At 42.3% G+C, this 13,880-nt stretch overlaps 1 protein-coding gene across 4 annotated transcripts in view; it reads left to right on the top strand.

The window, feature by feature from the left end:
• PIKFYVE (phosphoinositide kinase, FYVE-type zinc finger containing) overlaps positions 1 to 13,880 on the top strand; it is a 603,254-nt gene that overhangs the window by 168,829 nt on the left and 420,545 nt on the right. For 3 of the 4 annotated variants that reach the window (XM_073558213.1, XM_073558215.1, XM_073558216.1), the window contains exons 11-12: positions 4,349 to 4,496; positions 5,364 to 5,531. In XM_073558213.1, coding sequence (XP_073414314.1) covers positions 4,349 to 4,496; positions 5,364 to 5,531 — 316 coding nt within the window. The remainder of the gene's footprint in view (positions 1 to 4,348; positions 4,497 to 5,363; positions 5,532 to 13,880) is intronic. The other variant, XM_073558214.1, reaches the window with a different exon arrangement.

Genomic DNA, 13,880 nt, shown 5'->3' with positions numbered 1-13,880 from the left:
AAACCAGACCTTCAAAATGGAGTCGGTAACTTCGGCCATAAAACTACTACACCACAATTGTTTTATGGCTGTAGTCTATCTAAAGGATGCCTATTATCACATTCCGATCCACCCAGATTATCAAAGATACTTAAGAGTAGCTCTCTACATCCAGGGCACTGTCAGGCATTTTCAATACAGAGCCCTTCCATTCGGCATATCCATAGCCCCGAGAGTTTTCACGAAAGTCGTAGTGGAGATGAGAGCCTTCCTCCGAATCCACAACACAGTTATAATACCCTATTTGGACGATTTTCTAATAGTGGGCAACTCAGAACGACACGGCACAGAGCAGGCAGAAAGGGTAACAAATACCCTACAGAGACTCTGGTGGATGGTAAATATCAAGAAATCAAAACTACAACCACTAAGGAGACAGATTTTTCTAGGGTTCATCCAGGACTCAGAACAATAAACTTGTCTGTTACCAGAGGCCAAGATGGAAAAGGTGAGGAATATGACTTGGCAGCCCTAGAGCAACCTCACACGACCCTGAGAGGCGCGATGTCCTTACTAGGCACACTGACAGCATGTATTCCAGCGGTCAGATGAGCACAATTTCATACCCGCCAACTTCAGGCAGAAATTCTATCAGCACAGAAATCGCTAAGAGGGCGTTTGGAAGGAAGGCTGGAGCTTTCCTTAAAGGTCAAAAACTCTCTCAGATGGTGGTTAGACAGGACAAACCTGGTGTCAGGAATGTTATGGCACAGACCAGTGTCCGACATAATCCTGACGGACGCAAGTTCCTCGGGGTGGGGGGCGCACCTAAGGGGACAAGCGGCCCAGGGACCCTGGGGACCCCAAGAGCAAAACGCATCCTCCAACTTAAGAGAACTACGGGCATTAAACAAAGCCTTAAAAATCTTTATTCCCAGTCTAAAAGGCCGCAATGTCCGGATCATGTCGGACAACAAAGTGACAGTGGCATACATCAACCACCAGGGAGGAACAAGGTCACACTCCTTAATGAACGCGGCCAACGAGTTTTTTCACAGAGTAGAGCAACATCTACTCTCCCTGACTGCACTACATATAAGAGGAGTAGAAAATGTAGAAGCCGACTTCCTGAGCCACAATATACTAAGGCAAGCAGAATGGACCCTAAATCAGTTAGTGTTCCAGAAGATAGTACAACTCTGGGGAGAATCGGTAGTAGACCTCTTTGCCAACAAAACCAACAGACAGGTAGAGAAGTTTTGTTCATTAAACCCAAAAGAAAAGCCATGGGAGGTGGATGCATTGCAAATTCCGTGGAATTTCAAACTAGTCTACGCATTTCCTCCAGTAGCTCTAATCCCAGCAGTTGTGAGGAAAATAAGAGACGATCAGGCCAGAGTGATCTTAATAGCCCCGTTCTGGCCGAAAAGGCCCTGGTTCTCGCTACTGCAAATGATTTCCTTCTCGGATCCATGGGTACTACCAGAGATCCCAGACCTGCTAGCTCGGGGTCCAATATTCCACATGCAAGTCAAGGGATACCATCTGACGGCATGGAATTTGAAAAGTCACTTTTAAGGGATAGAGGTTTTTCTCCGCGGTTGGTGGCTATGCTGTTGAAAAGTAGGAAGCCAGTAACAACTAACATATATGGTAGGACATGGAATAAGTTTCTACAGTTCCTGGGAAAGCCGTTAGACCAAAAACTCCCGATTAAAGCCATCTTGGAATTCTTACAGGCAGGATTACAGCTAGGTCTAGCGGTAAATACCCTTAAAGTGCAGGTGTCCGCTCTGGGTGCGCTATATAACTGCAACATAGCGGCAAACAGATGGGTAGCTAGATTCATTAAATCCTGCCATAGGTCCAGACCGATCCCATTACCAAGAATAGCCCTGTGGGATTTAAACCTGGTGTTAGAAGCCCTTACAAAAGAGCCGTTTGAGGCAATTCAGCAACTGCCGGTTAAGTCTTACCCTAAAGACCATTATTTTAGTGGCCCTTACGTCGGCCCGTAGAGTAAGTGACTTGCGGGCCCTCTCAGTGAATCCACCTTATACCCAGGTGTACCAGGGCAGGCCTAAAAACAGACCCGCTTACCTACCTAAAGTGGTATCAGAGTTCCACCGTAGCCAGGAGATTGTCCTCCCCTCCTTCTGTGAGAATCCAAAAAACCCAGGGGAGGAGACGTTCCACAAACGTGATGTTAAAAGGGCCCTGTTAGAGTATATATCAGTGACTAGCCAGTGGACGAGGTCCCAGTCCCTATTTGTAGCCTTCCAGGGCGCCAGAAAGGGATATGGAGTATCAAAAGGGACTACTGCCAGATGGATCAGGGAGGCCATTAGTGTAGTCTACTCAGCTAATGGTGGTCCGATTCCTGACGGCATCAAGGCTCATTCCACCAGAGCCGTGGCGACCTCCTGGGCTGAAAAGGCAGAGGTATCAATTGAGCAAATCTGTAAGGCCGCTACCTGAGCCTCACCCTCAACCTTCTTTAAGCACTATAGATTAAATATATCCTCCTCTGCTGACTTAACCTTTGGTAGAAGGATGCTGCAAGCGGTGGTCCCTCTCTAAGGTGTTTCGAATCTCCAAAAATCTCTCAGGTGTGCTGTCATGGGTGGAGGGAAAACCACCATGGTTACTTAACGGTAGCCGTTTTTTCCGGAACCCATGACAGCACCCGTATATCCCCCCCCCCTTTTCATCGTATGGGTGTGCACGTTAGTAGGGTGCATTTGTGTGATGTGGTGTTGGATAAACATGTGACTAACCGGGAAGTCCTCTCAATGCTCTGTAACCAACTGAAACGGGGGAGAGGTGCCGCCCCTTATATTTCAGTATGGTCCTGGCAGGGCGGATCCCTCTCTCAGGTGTGCTGTCATGGGTTCCGGAAAAACTGGCTACTGGTAAGTAACCATGGTGGTTTTTCCTTCCACATTGCATCCGTTCCTGTGAAGCATGTAAATGGTTAATAAACTTCTTGAATGTGGTTTTGAGCACCTTGAGGGATGCAATTTTTAGAATGGCGTCACTTTTAGGTATTTTCTGTTATATTGAGTCCTCAGAGTGACTTGAAATGTGATGTCCCTAAAAAAAAATGGTTTTGTTAATTTTGTTGTAAAAATGAGAAATCGCTGGTCAATTTTTAACCCTTATAACTTGCTAGCAAAAACAATTGTTTCCAAACTTGTTCTGATGTAAAGCAGACATGTGGGAAATGTTACTTATTAAGTATTTTATGTCACATATCTCTGTGATTTAAGGGCATGAAAATTCAAAGTTGGAAAATTGCGAAATTTTCATAATTTTCGCCAAATTTCCGTTTTTTTCATAAATAAGGGCAAGTTATATCAAAGAAATTTTTCCACTAAAATGAAGTACAATATGTCACGAAAAAATATTCTCAGAATCAGCGGGATCCTTTAAAGTGTTCGAGTTATGACATCATAAAGGGACAGTGGTCAGAATTGTAAAAATTGGCCTGGTTATTAAGTAGCAAATTGGCTAGGTCACTAAGGGGATACAGGTAAAAATGCTGCTACATACACAAGAAAACACTGTGGTGCCAGGTGAGCTCTGCTCTGTTACTGTGGGTAGGCTACTTTAGCACTGATCTTGCTTTTCATTATGAAATACTCTGACTGATGTGACTGCCTAGCGCTGAGAGCTCAGTGTGACTACTCCTAATGAAGCACTTAACTATTTATTACATACAGTTCTTTGTTTCACTCCACCGGTATTATCCTGTACTTATTGTGCATGAGAACTATATATATGTATACTCCCTTAACTAGCTTCTTCATGCACACATAATTCCGCGCTTAAGGGGCCATTAGAAATTGGGCCAATGCACATTTTTTTCTTGTGTATTTATCAGCACTTTTTGTTTACATATGGGGGGGAGTAATTAATAGTTATACACACTGAAGTTATAATTTTTTTTTGTCATAATTGTTTGCTTCACTATAAAAAAAAACAAAAAAAAACAAATGTTCACAGTTGTAGGCATTTTCTTTATATGAACTTATGCAAACCATAAAAAAGCCAAAAACATGAAATTCCAGGTTGTGAGGTAGCAAAAACAAAAAATGCGCCAAAGGGGATGAACACTTTCACAAGCCATTGTAGCTGTTTGGGGGCTGAGAGTTGGATCCCCACTGGTCAGATATTGTTGGCTCTTCCTAAGGGTAGGTCATCACTATTCTGAACCTGGAAAACCTTGTGTTGGCTTCTTGTAATAGTGGAGATTTGTTGGTGTCAGCACATATCAGCTGAGATGAATCTGTCCTTGGGATCTGCTCTTCCTGGAAGGCTTTTACCTGAGTGTCTCATTTCTGGATTCAACGAATGTTCTGTCTTTCAGAGCACGGAGTTTTCAGAGACCCCATCACCTGACAGTGATTCAGTGAACTCGGTGGAAGGACATTCTGAACCATCTTGGTTTAAAGACATTAAGTTTGATGACAGCGATACAGAACAAATTGTGGATGAAGGGGAAGACAACTTAACCAGTAAGATGAAAAGAAATCCATAAACGTCTATGTGGAAGGTGTAAAAGTGTACAGTGTAAAAGGGGGTTCGAGGCGTTACTGACGTTACGTCTATGGCCACTTGACATTTCTGATGTGCAGTCAGCAGGAACTGTGCACCAGACCTGCTGTCACCTGGCAGACGGTCATTGATGCAATGTCAGTAGATCCGATCACCTCCCTATAAGGAGGTGGGAATGAACAGATCTTATGGCCACCATCTGACATAGCCCGTTACAGTCTGGGGGGTCCTTGATGTGTGTGTTGTGCCAGAATCTGAGTACGGACTGCTGTTACTGAAGCGTACACCCCATGGTCAGCAGACCTTTCACATTAGTTCACACTTCATGCATCATGAGGGCACGAGAGCCTGCGGATGTCAGTGTGATGCCTGAATGCCGCAACTAATGTCCACATCCAAGGCGTTGTGATTGTTGTAGCTCATAGCAGCTTGTCTTTCACATGAGCTCTAGTGTATGATGTGGTGGTCTTGTCCCCTGCTCCATAACCAGAGATCTGCTGCTTCCGCTAGTTCTAGCTTTTAATTACTAGCCGTATCTCTGATTTTGCTTTGCAGCCTCTGGTAGTAGAAGCTTCATGTTCCGAAGTCTAGATTCTTCACTATGAAGTCCCTAAGTGTCCATCCTGAGGTTCACCTAAATGTATTCAGCGTTTCTCCTCTTTATTCTTGTAGTTCCCCCCCATGTTTAAACCTGAATTGTTGGTTGCATTTAAGGACTGACCTTGGGGACCTCCATTTACTAAATGTAGTTTTCCCCCTCCTCCCTGGTTACCCTTTGTTTTCCCTCCTTTCCCTTTGCTTTCCTCCCCTTGCTTTATCGTGCAAAGATTCTGCGAGTCCTAGCAAACGTACGTCAGTCAGCAGCTTCCAGTCTGCTATGGACAGTGATTCTGCAGCTTCCATCAGCCTCAATGTGGAGATGGACAACGTCAACTTCCACATCAAGAAGCACTCCAAGTACCCCCATGTGCCCCCTAACCCTGCTGACCAGAAAGGTATTAAGCCGCTCAGAGATGGCCTGTGCCATAAGCTTGTTAGCACTTTTATACCTAGAATTGTGCTTTCTAGCCATTGGTAGGATGAACATTTCATAACCTCTTAATGACCAGGCCTGAATAATTGGCCAATTTTGATTGTTTAGTTTTTGTTTGTTTTGCCTCTTTGCTTTTCAGCAGCCATAACTTTTTTTTTTTTGTTTCAACGTCTTATGTGAGACAAATTGAAATATTTTTTAACGCTGTTTTAATTGTGTAATCCAGGGTTCCCCAACTCCATTCCTCAAGGCCCACCAACAGATCATGTTTTCATGATTTCCTTAGTGTTGCTCAGGTGATAATTGCATCACCTGTGCAATACAAAGGAAATCCTGAAAACATGACCTGTTGGTGGGCCTTGAGGACTGGAGTTGGGGAACCCTGGTGTAATCAATAGTTTTTTTTTTGCAACACAAATATAGAAAAAAGGAATTTATTGATCAATTAATACTTTTTGTTTTTCTTCTATTTTTGCAGATATTTTATACGGTGTATTCATATTTCTTTTACAAACTATGTTCCCCAAAGAGATGATCAAGGAACTTTTTTCTTTTTGTGTAACATGGGCATCAGTAGGAACTCCAGTTACAGGGGAAGACAGCCACTATGATGACACAAGTAACTGTTGGGGTATGATGGGACCCAGGAGCTATGCTCATTGAGCAGCCACTCCGGGATCAGCAGCAGTGCTGATGATTTTTGGGAACTATACAGTATAATGCTGATGGAGCACTATTTTGCTGGTGAATTGGAAGGCAGAAGTGGTAATAAACAACTTCTGTCTTCTCCCCAGGCACCCATCCTGCTCTTCCTAGATCAGAGGAGCTTGATCCCCACCCTCTTCACCGTTACAGTAACATGAGGTCAAAGTCCAGCACTATCAGCTGTAAATTTGTTGCTTGGTCATTAAGAGGTTAAATCTGGGGATCATTTATCCACAATTGCTACCTCATAACATAATTGTTATATTCCAGTATGTTTTATTTATGACTGTGATAAGCACCTCCCTGTGTACAGACTTTGTCCACTGAGAGCCTGGTGTGGGTGGGGGCAGCTTTCTCCGCTCTGCTGCATTCTACATGTAAAGCTCTGATTGTGATACATTGTTGGATTCAGGGTCTCTTCCCCTACATCAGGCTGCTCAGTTGAGGGAGCAAAAACCTGCTGGAAGATTCCCGTTAACTCTTCATGTGACTTAACTTATTTATGTACACTTATAATAACTGTGGTCATATCTTCTTGCTCTATAGCAATTCATTGGCTTAAATGATATGTATTCTGTTATAAATGTTTTGTGAGGCAGTAGGAAGTGAATGCAGCTCCGTTTTCTGCTCAGTACGGTTTATTTCTGTATGCCCATGTACTTTTATCTCACAGCCTCATGTTTTTATTTCCCCTTTGGATTGCATTGTGTGCATGTTGTTCTCTTACAATAGCTGTATACTAATAACCAGAGACCACATACATGAATCTCATACAAGCCTATTTTTAGGGTCGGCTTTCAGTTTGGAATTTCTATAATGCATCCTCCATGATTACTGGTTTTTTATTAACCCAGTTTATATGACACTTTTTTCACATTCATTTGCTCTTTATGTCCCCAGGGAGAGAATGGTGAGTCTAGGGGTTGGGGAGAAGCCTGTGGGGACATGCATCTTGGACTAGTCACTTCTGTCGGATACGCTTCCAGCTATGTTTTTCTCCGAAAGGCCACAGGGTGTGTAATGCATGAGTCTGCCTCTGGTACGTGCTGACCGCAGTAAAGGCTGAGAGAATTACGCGATAGGCTCCCTTTAAAATGGAAATACAAATGTAATCAGGACTTGACGAAGTGTTATAACTTAACCATAAGCTGGAGTTGACCTGTCGCCATGTATTCTCCTAAAATAGTGTTCCCTCGGCTGAAACCTGGGCTCCATTGCCTACTGTGCGCTCATATCTGTTGCTTTTTGATGGGCAGAACATGGAGAAGAGAGTAAACCAGAGGACCCATTCTGAACAAATCTGGTCTGGCCTACCAGTCCCTGACCCCAATGCATCTCGCAGTTGACTTTCCTTTAGTCAAAAACTTACATAGCTCAGTTTCATAGGAAACCATTTAATTTATATGTGTTCCAGCATCTAAAACTTATTTAAAATTCAATGTTTTAATATAATCAATTAAAAATTTAAATCAATGGAGACAAAAAGGTGATGCCACTAAGGAAAGGGGGTGAGATTTACAGGCTAATGCGTTTCTGAAATCGTTCCTTAATCATTGCAAAAATAACATTGTGTTTTGTCCCATAGCTTTTCCAGCGATGCTTCTTTGTCACACATTATTGACATGCTACAGTAGTGTCATCGCGACTGTTTTGTGTGTGACCGCTGCAGCTAATCACTGTGTTCAGCAGTTGTCCCGTGGGCGCAATGCCGTTGAGCCCTGTAATTAGCTGCAGTGGTCACTTGTGGTGTTGTTTTATGCCATTGCTGCAGCCTGTCAACAGAGCCTTTTCACCAACGTTGAAGCAGCACTATAGCAACTATAGGAGAGGATGGCAAATGTTATTCTGGACCTCCCCAAGCTCGGCGGTTTCAGAGAGGTTTCCGAGCTTACTTTTTTTTTGTTTTCCGCATGGGGAATTAAAAATATCAAAAGTTGATGTACTTGGCAATCGCTGCTCCATTTGGACAGACTGCAATGGTTGTGTACCTACATGTAAGCACTGCAGCCAATCACTGGGATAAGCTGCCATGTCCATGAAATGGGCACAAGGTTATTAAGCTTGGTAATTGGCTACAGCGGCAGGAACGGTGACGACTGTCAAGAACAGTGGAGGGGCTTCACTAGTGCAAAGATGGCTGTATACAGCTACTTTTGTCATATTTAACCTCTACAATCCCATAAGAAAGAAAAAAAATATGATCCTGCAGAACCCCTTTCACCTAGCTAGCTACATGTTGTTGGAACCATATTACCCAGAGGAAACCCACACAGACACGGGTGGAGATGTTGTCCTTGGTTAGATTTTTATCCAAGGTCTGGGCGAAAATGTGAATCCCTTATCCCCAATGCTACCCTTTCGGCAGAGGTGCAGCTAGGCTTCCCTGCAGCGAGCAGCAATGGTTGGTTGTATTCACTGCCTTCCCTTATTTATGGTTTAAGGCTAGATCCAGAATAAGCAGCCATGTCATGGTCCTGGTGTGGCCACAACGCAGCCAAAATCTCCAGCAGTAAGCTGTAACTGTGGGCTTCTAAATGGCAACTTAAACTTTCACTTGATTTTGAGGGAAAATAGTGTTTTTTCCAACGAAATCAATCTAGGGGGTGGGGATTGTGGGGCAGAGCGTGGTTTTTGGAAGCGCTGGGCTTTCTAGCTGTGTTAGACCCGTCAATCAGTACATTATACCCTATTCTGTGGAGGGGGCTATCTTATTATGGGAATTATCATTTAAGTCACATAATTGAAAACTTAAAGAGAATCTATCATGTCCTTTTTAGCCTGGAAACTGTCCCCAACTGTCGTGCAATGTGCCTCACGAACACGTTTTTATTTTTAATTAAAAACTGCAGTCTAATCATGTGAAAAAAGTGCTTTATATAGTTGCGTCGTACCTGCTTATTTAGTCATAGGGATGTGCTTCATTTTATTTGGTCACGGTTGTCACCACCCACAGTTTGAAAGATGTTCCCGGCAGTTGTCCTGATGTCTCTCAAATCCGCTTTGAAAAATCCTGCGCTTGCTGCATGTATTGTAGAGCTGTGCTTGCGCATGTACACTAAAGCTGTGGGTAATACTCAGCTTCACTGACTGTGCAGCCAGAGAGGCTTGTCACGGTGCATGGGCGGCTCCCCGATCGACACTGTGCAAGTGCAGAATTTTTCAAAGCGGAGCTGAGTGACGTCGGCATAACCCTATGAGCATCATTCAATTTGTGTGGGTGGCACCAATTGCAACTGGATGAAATGACGCACACCCCTATTAGTAAATGAGCATTTACGATCTAACTATATAAAGTGCTTTTTGCACATGACTAGACCGCCGTTCTTAAGTAAAAAAAAAAAAAAAAAAAGTGTTTAGTGATGCATGCACATTGCATCACTAACCATGCACTGGGGACAGTTTACATGCTAAAAAGGACATATCGGGTTGCCTTTAAATGCTCTTACTTGGCTAATGTATTTGCCAAGTAAAGTAATTTTAAATGTTTAGTTTGATTTGTATGTAGGTACATACAGCAAATACTAATATTCACTTTTATACAGTATATACAGGTACGTGGAAAATTATGTGAAATATAGTCCAATCCTGAATGTGTGGACAGAGAGAAGCTTACTGCATAGACAGTTTTACAAACCAAGTTCTTCTTTATGTTCTCAAATTTACTGAACAGGGACACATAACCCAGAGCCAAGTTTACAATGCTGGTGTAGTACTGGATCCAGATCTATTTCTAGAACCAGATTTACAATGCAGGTTTGGAACCAGAGCACTGAACGGGGAACCACTGGGTAAATCTGACATGGAGAAGGACTTGGGGATCCTAGTTCATAATAAACTTACCTGGAGCAGCCAGTGCCAGGCAGCGGCTGCCAAGGCAAACAGGATCATGGGGTGCATTAAAAGAGGTCTGGATACACATGATGGGAGCATTCTACTGCCTCTGTACAAATCTCTGGTTAGACCGCACATGGAGTACTGTGTACAGTTTTGGGCACCGGTGCTCAGGAAGGATATAATGGAACTAGAGCGGGTACAAAGGAGGGCAACAAAATTAAGGGGATGGGGGAACTACAATACCCAGAGAGATTAGACAATTAGGATTATTTAGTCTAGAAAAAAGACGACTGAGGGGTGATCTAATAACCATGTATAAGTACATAAGGGGACAATGCAAATATCTCTAAGGATCTGTTTACACCAAGGAATGTGATGGACACAAGGAGGCATTCTCTGTATCTGGAGGAGAGAAGGTTTTTTTTCACCAACATAGAAGAGGATTCTTTACTGGCAGTGAGAATCTGGAATTCCTTGCCTGAGGAGGTGGTGATGGCAATCTCAGTTGAGGGGTTCAAGAGAGGCCTGGATGTCTTCCTGGAGCGTAACAATATTATATCTTACAGTTATTAGGTTCTTTACAAGGATGCATATCTATGGATTTATTCTGACCGAATATAGGCTGTGAACTGGATGGACAAATGTCTTTTTTTTCGGCCTTGCTAATTATGTTAATATGTTACTAGGTCGTTGGCCAAAATCTTTTTGCGATACATGACCCCATCCTCCCTACAGTCATCCTGTTCCCTTTGCAGAAAAGCACCCCCAGAGTATGATGTTTCCTCCATCATGCTTCACTGTTGGGACGGTGTTCTTGGGGTTGTACTCATCCTTCTTCCTCCAAATACGGAAAGTGGAATTAATTCAAAATGTTCTCGCATGCCTTCACTGGATCATCCAGATGGGCATTGGTGAACTTCAAAACGGGTCTGGATATGTGCTGCTTTGATCAGGGGGACCTTGTGTGCTCTGCAGGATCTTAATCCATTACTGCGTAGTGTGTTAGTAACAGCAATGTTTAACACTGTAGTCCCACCTCTCTTCAGGTCATTGACCAGGTGATTCCGTGTAGTTCTGGGCTTATTCCTGAACTTTCTCATAAACCTCTTTACCCCACGAGGCAAGATCTTGCATGGAGTTCCAGACCAAGGAAGATTGACAGTCATTTCTTACATTTTTTAATAATTGTGCCAACAGTTGTTGCCTCCTCACCAAGCTGCTTGTCTTTTGTCCTATTGTCCTGTAGCCCATCCCAGCCTTGTGCAGGTCTACAATTTTGTCCCTGGTGTTCTTGGCCATGGTGGAGAGGTTGGAGTGTGATTGTGTGGACAGGTATCTTTTATACAGGTAACGAGTTCAAACAGGTTCATTTAATACAGGTTATGAGTGTAGAGTATGAGGGCTTCTTAAAGAAAAACAAACAGATCTGTGACAGCCAGAATTCTTGCTGGTTGGTAGGTGATCAAATACTTATGTCATGCAATAAAATGCCATTTAATTATTTAGAAATCATGTGTGTGATTTCTTTTGGATTTTATTTTTAGATTCTGCTTCACAGTTGAAGTGTACCTACTAGAAAAATTACAGACTTTTCCATTCTTTGTTGATGGGAAAATTTGCAAAATCAGCAGCATATCAAAACTGTATATGCTCTGAAATGAGAATGCTAAGAAAAAAATCATGGAAATATGGATAGATATGTTGATGATATGCACATTTTTAACAAAATGGAGACACAATTTTCAAAACCTCCTAGATGAATTCAGTTTACCATGCGCAGAAATACATGAATTTGCACACTTTGTCATGCTATCAATGTGGCTATTAATGATTGTCTGAGGATTGTTCTGCTATACACAATGCACTTGGGCTCGAAAGTCCTCAAGAACGAATGCTGGCAGCTCCCTTTGCAATTGCAAACCAATAAGCTGCAGGCCATGGTAGCATGATTGGGCCACTCAAGCTACTCTTAGTAGCACAAGCAACATGCGATCTTTTGTCATGTTGAAAAATGGCTTCTGGGAATCTCTCATGTTCCATCATGAAGGTCTCTTCTTGTCATTGCCTACATGGTTTCCAGACCAATTTATGACTATATTTGCATTCCAAACAAAAGCAGCTTCCGTCACTGAAGTGGATAGACTTCAATTCCACCCTCAATTGCCATCTTGTTCTGCACCATGACCTCTTTTAGAGCCGTGGCTTTAGGTCAGTGGTAACACACTTGTAGCTAGGTATCTAGCTAGTAGCCAAGTGTCGTGCAAATGTCTTTTGAAGGATTGTGCAGACACTGACTCCTTAGACATGGCATGTGACATTTAATTTCACTGACAGAAGGGATCATTACATGCCAGTCTTTAACAAGACCACATGGGCAATGCCATAAAGAGGCATTCATGAGGCAACGTCACGCTTGTCCTACTCCTGGGCCAGCATACCTGTTGGTACAAGTGAAATGTGTAGAAACACATTCACACTGCAACCTTTAACTGACAACCTAAAAACTGTAAACACTTAGTATATAAGCAGTAGTAATACATGTAAAAAACATAGGTTGACGCTATTTTGATCAAGAGAGTGTAAAAACTGTCCCACCACTATAATGTGTTCCCAGTCAAGATAGTCCCTAGGGACTATGTATTATTTTTATTCTATTTTTTACGTGTTCTTTAAGGTGCCTTCCTGTTGGTGGTTTTTGATGTGGTAAAAAATTACTAGTTTTTCAAAAACTGTTAGTTTGAAGAAAAGCTCTTTTTTGGGGGAATTTCGTGTTTCCTGAAATGATTTTGAAGAGTTTTTAAAGGGTTTTGGAAGAGCTTTTTTTCTTTTGAAGTGTTCTTGCAGCGTTTTATTTTCGTAAAGCCCAGTTTGGAGAGGTTTTCTAAAGTATTGTTTTGTGCACTTTATTATTTTCCACCAGTCGCTTTTCAAAACCTCTTCAGGAAAAAAAAAAGCACAAAAGACGCTTATGAGCAGCCAAGTGAATTTCCAATAAAAATGAGTAGAACACGTCTTTCAAGAAGTTTTTGACTAGAATTCTAAAAACGACCTTATTCTCTGCTGTATTTCCTTGGTCCTCCTATTCATCTTGACTTATGACATTGCACTAACACAGTTGTGTCTATACATTAGCAGAGGTGGGAAGACTAAGTAGAACCGCAATAGAATAACTCTGTGTTCAGTTATTTTGTGTTCAGAGTCTAATGAATAGATATCGCTTTATAGAGATTTCTTCGCGTTACGCTCTCATTTTGGAGTCCTTTTCTGTTGATCAGTGTGAAATCTAATTAAAGCCATCCGGGTTCAGTATTGTCCCACATTAAAATCAAAAAAATCCCTGGGGCATGTAATAGGACTTCAACTTGTTGGATAATGAGAGAGAGAATTCAGATTTCTACAGCTAATGATTTGGTTTAATGCATTTGGATGGTTTTAATAGACCGCAGGGCGAGAATGTATTGTCATTGTGTCTTGTAAAATATTCCCTTTAAGTTTGGTACAATTAAATCATCGTAAATGTATATTATTCCAGATATATTCTCATTTTGATTCTACATTTCTATTTCTATATTACTTCATTTTCTAGAAGACATGCTTTGATATAACTTCATGACAAGCGGCCAACAAAAGGTTCATATTTTTATTGTGGGAGGAATCTGAATTGCGTACAATGTCCATGTTCCCTGTCTGTATCCAGCCTCTGAGCTGAGCGAGGCCATAAAGTCTGTGTGATGTACAGGGAGACAAGCACTTTTAGGGAAGCCATCATTTG

Source organism: Dendrobates tinctorius, unplaced genomic scaffold, assembly GCF_039654945.1.
Source record: "Dendrobates tinctorius isolate UK_male_01 unplaced genomic scaffold, ASM3965494v1 ptg000254l, whole genome shotgun sequence".
Lineage (NCBI taxonomy): Eukaryota > Metazoa > Chordata > Amphibia > Anura > Dendrobatidae > Dendrobates > Dendrobates tinctorius.
This window is presented reverse-complemented; position numbering and strand designations above follow the sequence as displayed.